Below are 21,689 nucleotides of genomic sequence, written 5' to 3' on the forward strand. Positions count from 1 at the left end.
AGTGCACCTAGGAATTTATAAATTTGATTTGCATTTAGTAACCTATATGAAGGTAGGGAATTATCCAACTAAAAAGAACAGCGCCAAACCCTTCTACCATTCTTAATATATCTCAGCTGTCCCCATTTAGGGTGACTGCTTGTTGGGAGGCAGCAGTTCTAAACCTCACCAAATAAGCTTTTACTTCCACTGCGCGGGTTCACCATCCCTTTATGGGGAAAATAGATACTCTTTATCTAACATAAATGAGTGCAGGATAACAGATCAAACTACCAAAGAAAGCCTTCCTTACTTTGGAGTTGTTAAAAACAATATTCTTTCATTTATTCAAATATAAGTCCATAAGTCCACCAAGCATGCAGACATAAAATGTTTCCTAATGGCATTTACATTATTTGACATATATATTTAATATATATAAAAATATTTTTCTCAGACCCCGATATTTTAGCAGAATTGAATAAAACATGAATCCCCTTTTGTATTGTTCCCCTTATTCTCTGGTCCCAAAACATATTTTTTTTTTATTTAACCCAAACACATATTCTAATTCAGAACTTTTAATTTTATAAATGTACCTAAATATAAACAGCATTGCATCATTAACACTTTACAGTTGAAAATCTGGGAGTTCTAAAAGTAACATATCCAAGAAATATTTACTTTCATAACCCTTCTGTATTGTCATAGCTGGTCAAGAGTTAACTTTTTTTTTACAGACACAATCTCTCACACAGGAATTTGAAACGGAGGAGCAATTCACTCCCTCCTGTAATACAGGAGATTCACACGAGGGGAGGGGTGAGGAAAAACGACAGGCTTTAATCTCCCTGTGATGATTTCTCGCACTTATTTATTTATTTTTTTACTCAGTCATACTTAGCTATTTTTCTGCTTCTCAAATATTTGTTAAACATTTAGATCACACTTGCGTCTGGTCTAATTCTCTTTTACTAGACCCATCAGTGATATGGCTATTGGATTACCTTTACCTGAAGTTGCAGCTCCAACTGTTTGGTTTCTATGAGTCCGACTGAGGGTTGTCCCCGAGCAGACAGCCCAGATGTAGCACAGTCTCCCAGACAATGTTGTCCAGTGGTACCTGAGACAGTGCTGTAATCCAAGACGCCAGCTCCGGTCCAATCCCCATGGGCCATATAGTGTAATGTCACCTGGTATTTTACATATTTATCTGCTTAATACATTGGCTAGCAAGGTGTTGGCTGCCTTACAGAGTGAAGCCATAAGACAATTAAACCAAGTATCTCTTTAAGCTTTTCTAAACTTTCCTGCTTCTCTGCCAACTCCCAATCTGTCACTGATAGGCAAGCAGGCTACAACACAAATTTTACAAACACAGATCATGAGGTGTGAAGAGAGATTTTTTGCTGGTTATTTAAACTCCTATTATCAACCCATACCTTTTTTTATCTTTGGGTCCTAACAATTTACCGTAAATTTATCCATCAAATCCTGACACTTTTACAGTTAGTTTACTATTGAATCCAAACTTCCCTATAAAGCCCTGTGTCCTTAAAGAGCAGTTCCAGTCTCCCACTTGGCACATTAGGAACACAGCAGCCTCATAAGCAGGCACAAAACATTCTTTTACAGAGACTATTCCCCATTGTCAACGCCAGACGGGCCTCTCATTTACCTATAAAACACTGGTATAGTGACCCTCCACCCACGGTAACAATAGGAATACAAGAAGTGTAAAAATATCATCACTCCCCACACTACAGGGAGAATCAAAAAATAATTAACTTGTCTCTGCAGTACTGTTGTTTTTTTGTTTTTTTTCTTTTCAATAAGGTTACAGCATCAACAGAAAGGTTAACCATGAGAAAGGAGAAACTAAACACACAAAAGAAAGTTAGTCTTGTGATCTTTCTAGATCACTTAAGCGCTTACATCGTTGGGCAATCCACCTCCGACGATGACGTCAGGCATTCACCCTCTGACGTTTGGTATACCTCAAATCTTTTTTTTATCTGTCCTGGACAGCGGGTAACGCTATTTTTTACCTTAGACAATGCTCCCAAGTGTCTCTGTCTTCGCACACTGGATTATTAAGATATTATACAATCAATACCAGTGTCAGCAATTACAACACATTAATCAAACAGAAAGAGAAGAAAAGACTCTTAGAGAGTATTAAGAATAAGTTAAATTATCTTACCTCTCAAACACCAGAAGGACTGGATCACGAAGTTCAAAACCAGACAGTGGATCTGGGTCTCAGGCCCCCGCCCCTATTTCACCACTAACGTTGAGTGGGGGGACTTTTAATTCTCAGTGAGCTTTGAGGTCCAATACTCACCAAAGTTTTTGTCGGGACCTTCTGACCCGAAATGCACTTGTTGGTTCAGGCTCGGAGGACCAAAATGTTAGGATTACTCTCCTCTTGTGATCAGTCGAACTCCAGGTGTATTGAAAAGCAGACAATTTATTTCAGATGTGTCACACAAATGGATGATGCTTACAAGTCAAAAGATGCAGTAAGAATCATACAAAGAGATGAACATTCCCCCTCCTAATACCTACAATAATATAGAGATAACGTTTCTATTGGCTGAGGAAACACGCATAGCGTGCCTGGTACAAAATGGTACTTTATTTGCCAATTAGTGTTTCCTGTACATTCTTGTTCTACCATATATGGTTAAGCCTAATCATCCTACAACTTACTATGGAGTTAGTTAAAGCAAACGATACAGCAAGTTAATACAACAATGTGCTCAGAAGTCATCTTAAGAAAAGTCTCAGGGTTATTGTTTTTCTAATAGTTTTTCCAATAGTCACACAATAAACATTTAAAACTTTTCTAACACAGCCCCACACCTATTACCCCAGACGATTCGGCTAAAATAGACCTTCCAATTACTAAAGAAGAAGTTTTAGTAGCACTGAAGCAACTGAAAACGGGAAAGAGCCCGGGCCCTGACGGTCTCCCCATCAGCTACTATAGATCATTCACTGACATTCTGCTCCCCAGCTTCCTAAAAGCGTTCAATTCTCTGCCCTCCTCTCCACAAGCAAGCACTGATATCCTAGCTGCCCACATAACGCTTATACCTAAACCCGGCAAAGACACCACTATGGTATCGAATTATAGGCCCATTTCTCTTCTGAACGTGGACATAAACTCTATGCGAAAGTACTTGCAAATCGTATACTTCCTCTACTCCCCAAACTAGTATCACTAGATCAGGTAGGTTTTGTTCCTGGATGTGAAGCTAGGGACAACACCATTAAAACCATCAATGTTCATCATTGGTTATCCCACTCAAAACCGGGCTTTTTGCTGTCCCTTGATGCGGAGAAGGCGTTCGACAGAGTGGCTTGGGACTTTATGACAGCAACACTGCGGGCTATGGGATTCCCAGACCGCTCACTTCAACTAATTTTAGCACTTTACTCCACGCCATTGGCCAGAATTCGAGTCAATGGTCACCTGTCGGATGCCTTCTCCGTTTCAAATGGCACACGCCAAGGATGCCCTCTATCGCCCCTTATCTTCATTCTTACTATAGAACCCCTCCTTCGCCAACTGAAGGCCAACCCCGATATCAAGGGAATTGATATTAAATGCAAACAATACAAAATAGCAGCTTACGCTGATGATGTACTGCTCTTCCTTACAGACCCCATCACATCCATACCCAACCTACTAAAAGATCTTACTCTATTCAAATCTCTCTCTAATCTCCAAATTAATTTCTCAAAATCTAAGGCATTAAAAGTTTCCCTTCCTAACGAAACAGTGACACAATGTCAAGCTAATTTTCCCTTTGAATGGGAGCCCCGTGCTATAACTTATCTAGGTATAAAGATCCCCAAAAACCTCTCCAACCTGTACCACAAAAACTTCTTGCCTATTCTCAAGTCTATTCAAAAAGACCTCCAAAGATGGAACTTGGGCCTCTTCTCATGGTTCGGAAAAGGATCCATCATGAAAATAAATATTCTACCCAGGATCTTATACCTTTTTCAAACCATCCCGATCCGAATCCCCACAACATTTTTCACGACCTACAGGCGACTCTGCAGAAATTTTGTCTGGTCCTCCAAAGCACCCAGACAAAGCTGGGATCGATTAACCCTTCCAAAATGAAAGGGGGGAATTGGTCTCCCAGATGTCTACAAATATCATTGGTCCTGCCTCTTGACCAGAGTCATCGACTGGCCCATTCACGCTGACACTAAGGACTGGGTTAAACTCAAAGAGTCATTTGCAGGGATTCTGATCTCACACCTAACATTGATCTCACAAACAATGATCCCTAGGGACTGTACAAAACACCCACTTAAACAATCCACCCTCCTCCACTTCCGGAAGGCATGTAATTACCACAACATAGCATCCTCGCCTAGACCCCTGACCCCTATCGGTCAAAATCCTGATTTCCCTCTTGGCTTCTTACCAATCAACATAGACACTGCACGACAGGGCCCTTCCCTTAGAGCCCCACACTTTTTCCATAACAACGTGTTCACGATGTATGCAACCCTCTCCTCTCGCTTTCCTGAACAGACTATCCCATCAAATATTTACAGGTTAGGCATTTTATCCAAAGCTCCAAACCTCTAAACAAATGGCATAGAGAATACACTCCCTTCGAAGCCATCTGCTCCGCCACAGAACCCCAAAGACATCTGATCTCAACTATATACTCATTCCTGTTCTTAGATTGCAGTCCCAAGTCAGCCAGCAATGGGAAAGAGAACTCTCTTTAGATCTATCTAACGTTGAATGGGACCAGATCTTTGAACACATTCACAAAGACTCCATCTATATATCCGCACAGGAAAACGGATACAAGCTATACTCCAAATGGTACAGGACCCCGGTACATATACATAAATACCACCCCAGCATCTCCCCACTCTGTTGGAGATGCAATGTAACACAGGGCTTCCTACTCCACATATGGTGGGAGTGCCCACTCATACAACCTTTCTGGAAGGAAGTGCACCGCCTCACCGCCCAAATCACGACTTTCACACCTGACTATACCCCTGCCCAATATATACTCCACCACACATCTATACTCCATTCAGCATACAAAAAAATCCCTCACTCTCCACCTCATTAATGTGGCCAAACAATGCATACCAGTGTTTTGGAGACAGACCAACCCCCCAACTGTTTCTTACTGGTTTTGCCACATAGAAAGAATAGCAGAAATGGAGGCCCTTATCCATCAGTCTAGAGACAACCCCACAAAATTCCAGAAAATCTGGGCTTGCTGGTCACATTTTAAAGAAACAGCCGACTACCGCAACTCCATACACTAACACGCTGCTATTCAACCCGGGGCAACCCGCAAAATGCTACCTCTCTATTCTTTGCACACGCGGGAGAAAAATTCCCTCACACCCTTATTCACCCTTTCCCTACCTGATGTTGTCCAGGCTGGTCCAGACAACATTGGGTATTTATATGACTATATCCCCCTCACTGTATTGACCTTTGGTACTAAAAGTGCATCCCTAGCTATACCCCCCTTGAAAATACCCAATCAACCACTTTGTCCCACTGGCATAAAATATAGCACTCCTCTGTACAGGTCAACTAACCCTATGCCAACATTGCTTGACGAGGCTCCTAGCTCCCCCATTTGGACACAGTAAGAACCCAACAGGGGTGTCTGGATGCCAGGGGAGCAGATATAAGTTTACCTGGCTTTAACCCTCACCAAAACATGCACACTAGACCTTGTTCCTTGCTCCAATAACACCAGTGGAGACTTTTTCTTACCATACGCGACAACCTCTCCACAAGTTCCACAAGATCCATTATTTGGTTTGGTTTTACTGATAGAAATGTTGTTTATTGATTACTATACTTCTACTACTGTACTGAAATCATTTTGTACACATTCAAACTGTATTAGTCATTTAACTTCTCCATGATGTATTGTACTTTCCTTGTTATGTCGAAAAACTCAATAAAAAATTGAAACAAAAAAAAAAATAACATTGTTTCCAAAGAGTAGAGAGTAGAGTAGAGAGAAGACATTGTTGGAAGAGGCAGCAGAGGAGTGTTTGCAGACCGTGAATCGTGATTGTTGAGCATTACAGCTGCGTCTCTGGAGATATCTAGTGTGGAGCCCAGCAGATACCTTTAGAATATCAAAGCGTTGTTTGGCCTAATGGTCAGTCCCTGAGGTGAGCAGGCATTTCATCTGTTGGTGGCGGTGGATACAATCCTTTTTCACTGGATATTTATATTTTTTTGCACTATTTTTTTCATTGGACACAATATTATTTTTAACCACATTATGGACTGAATTGTTTTGCTCTTGGACTTTCGTTGTTGGTTTTATTAATTGTGCACAAATTTAATTACCCCTATTCAATCACTCATTGCATATATGGTATCTAATGGTTTAATGATTATTTTTTATTGTATTATTTGTATCTTAGTTATTTGAACAAGTGCACTATTATACACCCATATACATATTTTTGCTAGTGTTTAAGTTCACTGACTAATGGTAGCAGCTGTTCCATTATCTATACACTTTATTTTTACCTAGCAGCGCATAAGTACACCTAATATAAATGTTTTACTTTCTGCTAGAATACATATCCAAAAAAAAAAAAAAAAAAAGTAAAGAAAAAAATGTATTCATCAGTTTAGGCCAATATGTATTCTTCTACATATTTTTGGTAAAACAAATCCCAATAAGCATATATTGATTGGTTTGTGCAAAAGTTATAGCGTCTACAAAATAGGGGATAGATTTAGGGAGTAGGACTTTAATTTTTTTTATTGTTTTTACTAGCAATAGCAGCGATCTGCGATTTTTAGCAGGACTGCAACATTGCGGTGGACAAATCTGATCCTAAGTGACACTTTTTGGGGACCATTGACACCAATAAGGTGATCAATGCTAAAAAAAATGCACTGATCACTGTATAAATGACACTGACAGGGAAGGGGTTAACACTAGGGGGCGATCAAAGGGTTAACTGTGTTCCCTCAGTGTGTGTTCTAACTGTGTGGAGGATGGGCTCACTGGGACAACACAGAGATAGCTGTTCCTGATTACTAGGAACAAACAATCTCAGTGTTGTCCCCTGTCAGAACGAGGATCTGCCTTGCTTACATAGGCAGATCCCCGTTCTGCCCCTCTGTGGATCGATCGTGGGTAGCCAGCGGTCATTGAGTGCGTGGGACTCCTCCAGCGTGCAGTGGGCGCATGCGCGCCCACAGTATCTCATGCGCGAAACAACGTACAGGTACGTTGTTTTATGCAATAGGGCTACTCTGCCGCAGTATATGTGCGGTGGGTGGTCTCTAAGTGGTTAAATGTTATTACAAATTATCTTTCCTATTCAATCTTCAGCGCTGTAAATTTATGTAAAATGCAAAATGGCTACTTGGAGGTGTTCTGTACACAGAATCATCATTTTCTGTTTGCATGATTGGATCACTGATTTTCCCAGAAGTCTGCACCAATATACGAGTCAGATTTCAGGTATCCCCTGCAACAAAAATTTCATTTTTGGTGAGATACTCCCAAAAGGAAATCATCTCTAAAGGGATGCAAACCCTGCAATTTTCCTCATTATATCCCTGCAAGTGCAGCGACTGATTGATGATTATGAAACCACTCCCATTAGATTTATTTTCCACATGGACACAGACAAACACACACAGTGATTTCTTCAGATTAACAAAAGGTAGGAATCTGCAACAAAATTTGTTAAAATCCTTGTAATATACATAGATCACCAAGGGGTGAATGTTACTTTTTAAGGAAACAATATCTTTAAATGGAGATCATCTCTCATTATTCTATCATGCCAGAATTATTTTCGATTAAAACAAATGTTTATACATTCAATGCAGGCATTAATTATTTTAAATGCCTTTTAGGTTTACATGGGACAATGGGCCAACACAGTCCCCGTGCACACTAGTGCTATTTCTCCTACGTATGCTGCTGCACTGCAATGCACAACGATGGAAATCACATTATTCTGTATGAGACCCATTCACAATAATGCAACATGGTGCAGTGCAAATATTGAAAAGGTGCAAGTGCTTCTTTTGTTGCAAATGTGCATGCATATGTGTTTTTGTTGCATTGGCAGGGATTTGTAATCAGTCTCCTCCTACAAAAACACATGGAGATTGAAATACATTAAAAACATGTAAAAGCAAGCAAAAATGCATTACAAAATGTACTGAAAATGCATGACTATGCAGCAGTGCTAGTGTGAACCTAGGCTTTAAAACAATATAAACATAGTATATGAACATTTTGAAAACATACAGTACATTTCAAATTCCAAAGGAAATTGTCTGTAACCTAAAAATATTTTGCATATACAGTAGTGGTATGACTGAATTTCCCTAATATAAAAGAATGATGGTTTTGATGCTCTTTTTTCAAGCTTGACATAAAATAAGTTTAAATCTCCCAATCCAGATAACGTCATTTTGTTTTTAATACACCTATGATCAGTAAGTTTACACATCTTTACTATACTGGTGAACACTTTGGAAGATGCTGGGAGGAACTGATTCAAAACTATGCAAAGAAGAGAACAAGAAAAGCATGACATTTTGTAGTCAAAATATTGATTTCTTATGTGAACAATTTTTCATCATCCTTCTTAACAGCACTACGTAGCACCAACGGTCTGGACCCAGGCACTTATGTCCTACAGGAACTTCATGCACTAGACGACCGTATGGAACTTTGGGAGGAGGGTTGTGGTGGGACCTACACCGATTCCGAGGACTTCTCCTCGGATGGTTTGGGGGCTACAGCCTTCCCCCCCTTCTTCGTTTAAACTAAAATCTCGTAATTTCCCACTACTGAAAAATAATCCCAATATATGGGCCTTCGTACAACAAACTACAGGGTAATTGAAAAGACCCAATGGCCTGAAACCAAATCCCATAATTTGCCTCTTACACAAAAACAGGCATTATCTTCTTTACAGAGCAATTCTTCAATAATAGTAAAACCAGCCGATAAGGGCGGAAACCTAGTAATAATGGATGTTGAATTTTACGAAGCTATGTGCTTAAAGATTTTGCAAAATAGAGATTGGTACAGGCCAATTAACAAAACCATGATTGATCACTATAATATTGAATATTACGACATTATCACGAAAGTACATCGACAAGGCATCATTGATTCCAACTTTTTACGCCCTCCCAAAAACTCATAAATCTTTAGTCTTATCACCGGGCAGACCCATTGTGTCCGGGTGTGAGTGCCTAACTGAAAATGCTAGCAGCCTCATTGATCAATATCTTAACCCACATGTTGTGTCACTCACTTCCTATATAAAGGACACTATGGACCTGCTTAGAAGTATTGAAGGGGTTATCCTTCCCCCAAACACATGGTTAGTGACTATCTACATAGAAAGCCTCTACAACACCATCCTGCGTGAAAAAGGTTTAGCAGTTATCGAAAGCCAATTAAAGGATAGAGGCAAACTAACCAACGACTATAACAAATTTGTCATTAAACTTTTAAGATTCATTCTTACACGGAATGTATTTGTTTTTTGATCCTCCCACTACCTCCAGGTGCAGGGGGTTGTGATGGGGACACGTTTTGCCCCATCGTATGCCAACCTGTACCTGGGGGGGTGGGAGAAGGAACTATTTGCCAGGGACGACCTGCCCACTTTGCTTGGGCACGTCGCCACCTGACATTGATATATTGATGACATACTGATATTTTGGACTGGCACGAGGGACGAATTGGATCTCTTCATGACCACCATTGGAAATAACCACTACAATCTCAAGTTTACGATGAACTGTGACCTTACCAAGGTCAACTTTCTAGACCTTGAAATCTTTCTCAACAGTGATGGCTCTTTGGGTACTTTTCTTTTCCATAAACCATCAGCTGCCAACACCATTCTACATGCCACTAGTTCACATCCGGTCCCGTTGAAGAGAAGTATACCATACAGCCAATACCTTTGCTTACGAAGGAATTGCTCCAATGATGAAGACTTCCATAGAGAAGCCTGCAATCTCTATTAAAGACTAGGCAATAGAGGATATGGCCACAGTTTTCTAAAGAAAGCCTTCAACAAAGCCCAAAGGCAAAATAGGAATTCTTTGATCAATTCCAACCGAAATAGGAAAACAAATGAATGCACTAGAATAATCACCCCATATTGTAGACAGCACCAACAAATTCGCACAATTCTTAAAAAGTCCTGGCCCCTACTTTTAACTGACCCTGTAATTAATAAATACATTCAACCTTATCCGGTTATCACCTTCAGGAGAGCCAAATCCATAAAGGACAGACTAGTTCATAGCCACCACAATATTACACCCCAGTTCCCAGTTTAGCAGGAACTTTTTCCTGTGGGAGCTGTGATGTATGTAAGTTCATTAGTATACATCTCCCCAATGGCACAACTCACTTTATTCAACATAAAGTGACATGCCAAATCCCTGGGGTAATCTACAACATGCAGTGCCAATGTGGATGTTACTATATTGGGAAAATGAAATGCCCCTTCTTTAAGAGGATCCGTGACCATGTGGGTCCTATTGCCAAAAGAAAAATGGCAACGGCCATTAGCACACATGTAGGCCTATATCACAATTTCAACCCCCAAATGATTTCATTTTCTGCTCTTGACCATTTGCCCCTCAATGCCAGAGGAGGCAGTGTGGATTGTGCTTTACTTCAGTTAGAGGCCAGATGGATACATGACCTCCAAGCCATGGTCTATCCTGGCCTCAGTGAAGCAGTCAGTTTCAAGCCTTTTCTATGACTTCGCTGGTCTACCTTTTCCACCAGATAGAGTTAATATACATCCCCCATCCCTCCCCATTCCCACCCCTTTTTCTCCCCCTCCCCCATCAACCTTCTCTCATATCATATCATATCATATCATATCATATCATATCATATCATAACCATATCTCCCCAATAACCCCCCCTCCCCCCCCTCCTCCCCAATTGCCTGTGCAATTGTCATTTCTTCTTGCATCAACTGAATGGCATTTTGTTTGTTTGTATGTGTAACAATATTGTATACTCATTTTTTCTGTAAAATGTATATATTGTAATGCTGTATGTATTTTTGTCTATATATTTTTTGTTGGTATATAACTTGTCTTATAGATAAATAAAGAGCGCTGTATACCAATTGTTATTTATGCTTGCCGATTGTCCAATAGTTGTCTGCCCTCTCAATCATCAATTCCATCAGAGTTGCCCTATGCTAGTTTCAGACTGTCACTTATGTTTACCAGCTTCATACCAGTGAGGAGATCGATCTAGCAATGTATCTGGTCACTCCCTTTCACTGCACCTTCTTTTTTCACTCATCCAGTTCATTACTACATTTCCCAGCATCCATCTCACAAGTTCTCTATTTTCATTGCTGCGATCTTGTGTATGGAAACGGAGGATAGAGGCGCGCCCACCTAATTGGGCTATGTCAGCTGCTCAAGCGTCTGCCCCTCCCTATCCCTACACAACTCGCTCTGCATTCTGGGAACTGCAGTTTCTTACTCTCCCCATTGCACGCTCTCTGTACTGCTCCTCCGCCCCTCCTCTTTCATTGGATACAGGCAGACACATGTTCTACACATATGTGCCTATTTAAACACCCCCACCACACACCAGTTCAGATCACTGACAGGCTGCCACTTCAGGGATCTCTCCTTACATAAGGTAAACTTAATTATCTCTTCGTTATGGTTACTAGTTCTCTCAATGTGACACTGCTTTTTAAATACTCTGCTCTCTGCACCTTTTTAGCAGTGATGATTATTATGCTAGAGAACTTTATCATTTAAACGCCTGTTACCGTCTCCTAAACTTCCCCCTTCTCAAGTGGGGGAGACGATCTGTAAACAGGACTTTGGTTTGACCTTAATATGGTCAACTAATATACTTTCTTGTTAACTAGCATCTACAATCTTTAGTGTTAAGCCCACTATGGCCATACATTATCTTTTCTCTATATGTGTTCCTTCACATTTAGCAGTCAATCCTTGTAGCCCTTACCTTTACCATATTATATTTCCCTATCAGACAAACATCATTATCTGGCAGCCCTTGCTCCCCTTTAGACATAGCCGGGCTCTTTGTAAGTATTTATTTTGCTTTCCTAGTCTATTTTGATTACTTTATCTCACCAACTCAGCATGTTCCCACCTTGTTCACCACCCCATTGGGACTTCACATCTCCAAACACACATTCCTCATTCTTCCTACACCAGTTTGCTTTCACATTTTCACCCCCCCTTCCTTTTTCCTCCACTACCCTTCCATTACTTATTTTTTCTCTCTCTCTTCCTTTTCTTACCCCCCTATCTCCCCCCCTTATGTCCTTTCCTCCCCTGCCCCCCCTCCCTCCCCCTTTCACCCCCCTCTCCTCCTCCTCCTCCTCCTTCCCCCCCCCCTTTCCCCCCAACATTCCCTCCCTCCCCCCCTTTCCCTTTTCTTCCCTTCCCTTTCCTTCTCCTTTCCACTTTTACCCTTCCTTTCTAACCCCTTCCTCATATGGTAATCACAGATCCAACGGCCGTCACCTGGGTTTTCCCAGACCTAAAACTTCTCCAGTACAGAGCAAAGTCCATTCTCCTACACCTGGCTTCAGTCTACTAGCAGGTAACTACTTATTAGATGGCAGCTCAATTAACCAACTTTGGACAACCGTTAATGCTTTCATTTATATATACTTTTTTTGTGAATATTTTTTTCATGGCTTCTAATTGTATCCAATTTCATGCAGCCACATATCCACTTGGGTCCCTCAACATATCCCCTGAGGAAGCCCCACTGGGCGAAACATGAAGGGATTAGGGACTACAGTACCGAGTGACTGTTTATACCCAAATTGATTTTGATATGTACTGCTGTATGTCATATTCATGTCATTATGTCTAGCCAGCATCATTTTAAATTTTTGTATATGTTGAAAAAAATATGATTTTTATTTTATACTTTGATGTCTGTTGAAACTTCCTTTCCTGGCACACATAAAGTCCCACCAAATTATTCTCCTGACTATACCTACTACTCAGGGATGGTGGTGCCCTCTCTTTGACACTGTCACCTATCCATTTTTAGTAATAATACGTAGCATCAATGGTTTTCCTACTGCACACAGTGTTTAGGTAGCCATTTTGTATCCCTAATCAAGTTTCAGAAAATACAGCCTTTGATCTGACTTGTAATCAGGATTATGTGGATGTACATTATTCAGCTAGCAATATTGCAGACCTACAATACTTTGTATTACTCCGTATAAATGCAAGTAATGAAAACATCATTCTCATTCATTCTGTCTGGTCTACTGTTTTCTTTTCCAGAAAGTTGGATGCCTTCATCTATGATGCAGCAGTGCTAAATTACATGGCAGGAAGGGATGAGGGTTGCAAGCTTGTAACAATAGGCAGTGGTTATGTTTTTGCCACAACAGGCTATGGAATTGCCCTCCAAAAAGGTTCTCGGTGGAAACGGCCTATTGATTTAGCTCTTCTTCAGTTTGTTGGAGATGGTAAGTTATGTATTATTACACTAATAAGCAAGTTAAATTATATTCTTTTTTTAGTTACAATAGGTTCAGCATTTTACACAATAGAAGTAAAATTAATGGTTGGTAAGCAATAGAACCGTTTTATTAATTTTTCTGTAATTATTTAGTATCTTCTCACTGAGCATTAACTTGCTGCATTAACGAGCATTAATAAGCTCTGCTAAATTGTAGTCCTACATTAACACCTGGCTGCCATAAAGTGGGCATAGATGGATAGAATCTCACCCAGTTCAGCAGGGACAGTCCGAGATTGAATCCATCCATGGGCAGGCTGGTTTTACTGATGTCAATCCATCAATCGACTTCAGTACAACCAGCTTTTCAGATTTTTTGCATGCGATCACTGCTGGTGGTTATAGCAGCAAGTCCCCTGTTTTTCAACAGAACAAGCTGTTCTGCAAATGTAGCAGTTACAGGGTAAAAACAAACCATTTACTACTGGCAGATGTGCTTACAGTAATCAGTTTTTTTTATTTATGTAAAATCTTTATCCCAAAACAAAAAACAATTTTCTGTAACTGCTTATAAAGTCTTATCTGGAGCTCCACTTCAAGTTATTAGTGTATATAAATCTGCCAGTGCCAATTAATGCCAATGGTCCCAAAAATGTGTCAAAATTGTCTGATGTGTCCTCCATAATGTCGCAGTCATGTAAAAAAAAAATCAATAAAAAATGCCATAAAACTATCCCCTATTTTGTAGATGCTATAACTTTTCCACAAACCAATCAATAAACGCTTATTGCGATTTTTTTTTTTTTACCAAAAATATGTAGAAGAATAAGTATCAGCCTAAACTGAGGAAAAAATAATGTTTTAATATTTTTTAGGGATATTTATTATAGCAAAAAGTAAAAAATAATGCATTTGTTTTTCAAAATTGTCGCTATTTTTTTGTTTATATCGCAAAAAATAAAAAGTGGTATTTAAACACCTCCGCGGAGGTGTTTAAATACCACCAAAAGAAAGCTCCATTTGTGGGAAAAAAAGGACGTCAATTTTGTTTGGGAGCCATGGCGCATGACCGTGCAATTGTCAGTTAAAGCGACGCAGTGCTGAATCGCAAAAAGTGCTCTGGTCATGAAGGGGGTGAATTCTTCCAGGGCTGAAGTGGTTAAAGACTAGTAAGGCAAGGCTTCCCACAGTTGGTGTACAGGAGGATAGAGAATTCTAGCGTTGAAACATTTTGTTGCATAAGGTCAGGTCAGGTAAATATGTCAATTTCAGGTTTTTTCAACCACTGGTAAAAGCTGGATCTTCCCTAATAGTACAAAGGCTTCCAGTCACCCAAGCACCAGTCCATACAGTCACCCAAGCATCAGTCCATACAGTCCATACATTCCAATAAATCAGTCTAGGGCAGGGGTCTCAAACTGGCAGCCCTCCAGCTGTTGCGAAACTACAAATCCCATCATGCCTCTGCCTGTGGGAGTCATGCTTGTAACTGTCAGCCCTGTAATGCCTCATGGGACTTGTAGTTTCGTAACAGCTGAAGGACCACCAGTTTGAGACCCCTGGTCTAGGGGATGTCTTTTTGTAGGTTATTGTTTAAAGAACTTTAACAGAGGAGGTAAGGCATGTGATACTCCAAAATGCTTGGTACTTAATGTTTAGAGGACAATCTTTTCCTTGCGTAATAGTGGGTCTTGAAAAGTCTAAGGATCCACAGCTGATTGGCATGGAATGAGTTTTTTAGGCATCTCGTTACCTTGCACTGATGCATAACTGCTGGTACCCAGTTCAGTTTACAAAATGCTTAACACTCACAGAGATCAGTTTAGGGTCTTTACTCATAAGTCACCAGCACAGCTACCACCTTCCAGCTCTCAGCAGTCCAGTGAGCAAGACGGCAGTTTTCTAGACCAAATCTCCTGTAGTGAGGTTCTGCAATCAGCTCCAAGCAAAGTTCTTCCAGGTACTCAGCCCTGACTTCACTGAGGCTTTAGAGCAGCTGTACAGTCCATGGGCTGCCTAAGAACAGAAGCCCCTCTGGCTCTGAAACCTCACTCTCCAGAGCTTATGACTATTTATCACCATTCCAGCCCTCTTTTGGACACTCCTCTCTGGGTATTGGCTGAAGACTGATAGCATTTGAAACACTGATGTAATTTAAAAATATATTAAAAAGTAAGGGTTCCAACACTGAACTTTGGGGTACACCACTAATAACCTTAGACCATTCAGAGTACTCTCTGAATACAGTCTTTAAGACCATTTTCTGTCCATTTACAAACCAATTTTTCCAAGCCTATAGACTTTACCTTACACTATAGCCATGTGTGGGGAACTGTATCAAACACCTTTGCAAAATCCAAGTATACTATATCCACAAGCACTCCTTTGTCAAAGTTTTTGCTTACCTCTTAATAAAAAGAAATCAGAAAATGTTATTACAACTTCTGTCTTTCATGAATCCATTCTGTCTATTGCTTAAAATATTTTTTTCTACCAAAAACTCATCTATGTGGTCTTGTATTAAACATTTTTCAATTATAGTTAAACTAACTGGTCTCTAGTTACTTGGTAAAGATGTTGATCCCTTTTAAATATAGGCACTAGAGATGAGCTTTCTGTTCGAGTTGAACATGAGTTCGACTCGAAAATTGGCTGTTCGCCCGTTCGTCGAAAACTGAACATTATGGGCCGTTCGCGCCAATTTTGAGCTGCGCGTAATGGCCCATAATGCACTGCGGGAGCGCAGTGCATTGCTGTATGATGATTGGCCAGAGCATGCACCATGACCTGCATGATTTGGCCAATCACAGCGCCCTCAGCTAAGAGAGCCATTATTGGACAAAGGCAGGGTGCCTTTCACCAATCATGGCTCAGGGGGACTAAGTCCATGCCCCACACTATACAAGGCCGCCTGCACGTCGGCCTCGTGTAGTGTGTTGTTGGCGTAGACGGAGAGAGAGTCTCATTTAGATTGAGCAGGCAGGCAAGCAGTCAGATTATTCAGTTAGCTGCAGTTTATTTAATATATATACACAGATATATATCTCCACTGTATCCAGTTTAGCTAGATCTCACTGCAGACCATTCCTGGTATACTGTTTCTAATATACTTCTGGCAGGGAGGTGATTCAGTTAGCTGCAGTGTATTATATATATATATATATATATATATATATATATATATATATATATATATATATATATATACACAGTGGGGCAAAAAAGTATTTAGTCAGACACCAATTGTGCAAGTTCTCCCACTTAAAAAGATGAGAGAGGCCTGTAATTGTCATCATAGGTATACCTCAACTATGAGAGACAAAATGTGGAAACAAATCCAGACAATCACATTGTCTGATTTTTGAAAGAATTTATTTGCAAATTATGGTGGAAAATAAGTATTTGGTCACCTACAAACAAGCAAGATTTCTGGCTCTCACAGACCTGTATCTTCTTCTTTAAGAGGCTCCTCTGTCCTCCACTCATTACCTGTATTAATGGCACCTGTTTGAGCTTGTTATCAGTATAAAAGACACCTGTCCACAACCTCAAACAGTCACACTCCAAACTCTACTATGGTGAAGACCAAAGAGCTGTCGAAGGACACCAGAAACAAAATTGTAGACCTGCACCAGGCTGGGAAGACTGAATCTGCAATAGGCAAGCAGCTTGGTGTGAAGAAATCAACTGTGGGAGCAATAATTAGAAAATGGAAGACATACAAGACCACTGATAATTTCCCTCGATCTGGGGCTCCATGCAAGATCTCACCCTGTGGGGTCAAAATGATCACAAGAACGGTGAGCAAAAATCCCAGAACCACACGGGGGATCTAGTGAATGCTGGGACCAACGTAACAAAGGCTACCATCAGTAACACACTACGTCACCAGGGACTCAGATCCTGCAGTGCCAGATGTGTCCCCTTGCTTAAGCCAGTACATGTCCGGGCCCGTCTGAGGTTTGCTAGAGAGCATTTGGATGATTCAGAAGAGGATTGGGAGAATGTCATATGGTCAGATGAAACCAAAGTAGAACTGTTTGGTAGAAACACAACTCGTCATGTTTGGAGGAGAGAGAATGCTGAATTGCAACCAAAGAACACCATACCTACTGTGAAGCATGGGGGTGGCAACATCATGCTTTGGGGCTGTTTCTCTGCAAAGGGAACAGGACGACTGATCCATGTACATGAAAGAATGAATGGGGCCATGTATCCATGTATCGTGAGATTTTGCATGCAAACCTCCTCCCATCAGCAAGGGCATTGAAGATGAAACGTGGCTGGGTCTTTCAGCATGACAATGATCCCAAACACACCGCCCGGGCAACGAAGGAGTGGCTTCGTAAGAAGCATTTCAAGGTCCTGGAGTGGCCTAGCCAGTCTCCAAATCTCAACCCCAACACGGGAGTTGAAAGTCCGTGTTGCCCAGCGACAGCCCCAAAACATCACAGCTCTAGAGGAGATCTGTATGGAGGAATGGGCCAACATACCAGAAATAGTGTGTGACAACCTTGTGAAGACTTACAGAAAACGTTTGACCTCTGTCATTGCCAACAAAGGATATATAACAAAGTATTGAGATGAACTTTTGTTATTGACCAAATACTTATTTTCCATCATAATTTGCAAATAAATTCTTTCAAAAATCAGACAATGTGATTGTCTGGATTTGTTTCCACATTTTGTCTCTCATAGTTGAGGTATACCTATGATGACAATTACAGGCCTCTCTCATCTTTTTAAGTGGGAGAACTTGCACAATTGGTGGCTGACTAAATACTTTTTTGGCCCACTATATATATATATATATATATATATATATATATATATATTATTTTTTTTTTTTTTTTCACTGCATACAGTTTAGCTATATCTCACTGCAGGCCGTTCCTGACGTACTGTTTCTAATATATGTAGCACTAACTCACGGTGGAGCTGCTGATTTAAACTGTTTCCGTCACCTTGTTACCTGTAATTTCACCAGTACCGGGTCTAGGGGTCCCCGTTGAGCTTACTATCAGACAATGTAGGCACCAGTCACTTGAGTATTTTTTCCAATGCTTTAATGGGAGATAACTGGAAGAAGTAGCAGGAAAGAGGTAGAAGGAGAGTTGCAGGGAAGTTCAAATACCTTTTCTTGGCGTAGCACTAAGGAATTGAAATCTTTGGGATGAATATATCCTCAGCTCAGGATTAACTCTTTGCCCGCCTGGATAGGTCTCTCTCACCAACCTAGCAGCCGGAACACAGCACGAACAAAAAGTCTCTGCCACAGACTTGGATGAAACAAAACTGTACAATCCTCTGCCACAGGATGTAGCAGTTTTCGATGAACAGCAAACACAGTACCAGAACCTTTAAGCCAACCCGGCAGTACTTGTGTGGTAGAGTAGTTTAGGATGTGTCCTCCAATCGAGTCACCAGGCCCTTCTTAAGACCAGCCTTGCATGGTCCCTTCCAAGATGGGTCCTCCCCTGGATCTTCCCGATTGTCTGGCTTCTTCCCACAGGACAGACAGCACAGGACCATCCCAGCAACAGCAGGCCCCAGACAGACTTCTGGGTCTACCCGCTCGGCTGCCGCAATGCAACCCTCCGGGCTACAGGGCCACGAGCTAGAACTCACTAACACATGCCTGTAGGCCAGGAGGGCCACGAGGTAAAGCTCCTTGAAACATGGCGTCTGTCCCATAAATACCCTCTCCCAGAATGCAACTCGGAGGACCACCTCTGCCAAGTTATCTCCGGGACAGAAGAGCACTCATACACTTCAGCTTGTTGCTTTCCAACACTGACCTATGATGACAACGACACCCACAGGCACAATGTGGAACTGCACGCAACACCGCCAAGCTGGAACAGAGGCTAATTTAACATTAGATTGAATCTGAACTATGTACAGAACAGATGACCCACTAAATTTACCTATAAGCGGTAGATTGAAAAATCTACCAGCGCTACATATACTTCTGGCAGGCAGGTTATTCAGTTAGCTGCAGTGTATTTAATATATATATACAACTCTCGTATATGAATATATCCACTGTATCCAGTTTAGCTGTATCTGACTGCAGGCCGTTCCTGGTGTACTGTTTCTAATATACCTCAGGCGGTGTACACAGTATACAGTGCTGTGCACCCATAGTGCAGTTGGTCATACTTTTCTGGTGGTCAATACAGTACACCCATAGTTGTTATTACACTTCTGTTGGTGTACACAGTACCGTGCACCCCTAGTGCAGTTGCTACTACTTTCCTGGTGGTGTACACAATACATACAGTGCACCCATAGTTGTTATTACACTCCTTTTGGTGTACACAGTACCGTGCACCCCTAGTGCAGTTGCTACTACTTTCCTGGTGGTGTACACAACATATACAGTGCACCCATAGTTGTTATTAAACTTTTGTTGGTGTACACAGTACTTTGCACCCCTAGCACACATGCCACTACTTTCCTGTTGGTGTAAACAATACATACAGTGCACCCATAGTTGTTCTTACACTCCTGTTGGTGTACACAGTACTGTGTACCCCTAGTGCAGTTGCTACTACCTTCCTGGTGGTGTACACAATACATACAGTGTTCCCATAGTTGTTATTATACTTCTGTTGGTGTACACAGTACCGTGCACCCATAGTGCAGTTGCTACTACTTTCCTGGTGGTGTACACAATACATACAGTGCACCCATAGTTGTTATTAAACTTCTGTTGGTGTACACAGTACCGTGCACCCATAGTGCAGTTGCTAGTGCTACTACTTTTCTGGTGGTGTACACAGTACACAATACATACAGTACACCCATAGTTGTTATTACACTTCTGTTGGTGTACACAGTACTGTGCACCCCTAGTGCAGTTGCCACTACTTTCCTGGTGGTGTACACAGTACACAATACAGTGTAGTGTTTTTTTGCTAAACAAAATTTGCAACATGTCCGGAAGGCCACCAAGGAGAGGCAGATGCTCACAGGCCACTAAAAGAGGGCAAGCAGGCTCTGTGTCTACAGACAGTGCTGGTCGTGAACACGGTTCTTCCCTAGCCCCACCATCATGCACGGAGGAGTACCCCGAACTATTCGACCACAGTGTCGGGTACATGCTGCAGGAGGATGCACAACGATTTAAAGGCCCTGATGGTGGTACTCAGGTTGAGGAAGGGAGTAATGTCAGCCTAGAGGGAGGGGGTGCCCAAGAAGGTCAAGAAACTGGCAGTCATGTTCCCCCAGCTGCAGCATACTGCCAAGTTTGCTCCAGTGATGAGGAGGGAGGGGATGATGAGGTCACTGACTCAACATGGGTGTCTGATAGAAGAGAGGAGGAGGAGGTGGAGGCACATCGCCAACGAGGTAGGATGCCCTCCAGGGGGCAGCTTAAGGGCAGCCACCCTATTGCATCACACCGCAGAGCTAAGCAGGTGCAGGGCGCTGCTGACTCCCCAAATATTTTGAAAAGTTCTTTGGTGTGAGCCTTTTTGACATGTGTGCAGCAGATTGCACTGTTGCTGTTTGCAACATATGTCTGAAGCGTATCAAGCGTGGCCAAAACAGCAGCCTCTTGGGAACCACATGCTTGACCAGACATATGACGACCTTCCATGCAGTCCATTGGCAACAGCACTTAAAAGACCCACATCAAAGAACAAGGCTCACCTCTCCTTGCTCCTCATCAGCTGGGTTCTCCAACCCCACTATATCAGTCCTCTCAGAAACCTGCGCTGAGAGGAATGAAGGTTTAGCAATAGGTGTCCCAATTACTTTCAGCCAATCTGCTATCAGTACACCTCCATCTGATTTTAACAGGTAAATTTCCCTACCCCATTTGCTAAACCGTTGACAGAAATTCGGTCCCAGCCATCCACATGCTCAGTGTCTGAATGCTAGCCTGGCCAAATTGCTAGCACTGCAACTGCTGCCTTTTCAGCTGGTAGACTCTTCCCCCTTTCGTGAATTTGTGGAATGCGCGGTACCTCAGTGGCAGGTTCCCAAACGCCATTTCTTTTCATGGAAGGCCATTCTGGCTCTCTACCAGCATGTGGAAGGCAATGTCTTGGCCTCATTACACAGCAGTAAGGCGGATATTACTGCTGACTCATGGTCCAGAAGGCATGGACAGGAAAGTTACCTTTCTTTCACGGTGCACTGAGTAACTCTGCTGGCAGCTGA

The 21,689-nt window shown here is 41.7% G+C and overlaps 1 protein-coding gene across 1 annotated transcript in view; it reads left to right on the forward strand.

The window, feature by feature from the left end:
- Positions 1-21,689, forward strand: part of GRIN2A (glutamate ionotropic receptor NMDA type subunit 2A) — a 1,538,644-nt gene that overhangs the window by 1,242,560 nt on the left and 274,395 nt on the right. Inside the window, exon 9 of the mRNA XM_073591222.1 lies at positions 13,340-13,527. Coding sequence (XP_073447323.1) covers positions 13,340-13,527 — 188 coding nt within the window. The remainder of the gene's footprint in view (positions 1-13,339; positions 13,528-21,689) is intronic.

Source organism: Aquarana catesbeiana, linkage group LG06 (genome assembly GCF_042186555.1).
Source record: "Aquarana catesbeiana isolate 2022-GZ linkage group LG06, ASM4218655v1, whole genome shotgun sequence".
In the NCBI taxonomy this organism is placed as follows: domain Eukaryota; kingdom Metazoa; phylum Chordata; class Amphibia; order Anura; family Ranidae; genus Aquarana; species Aquarana catesbeiana.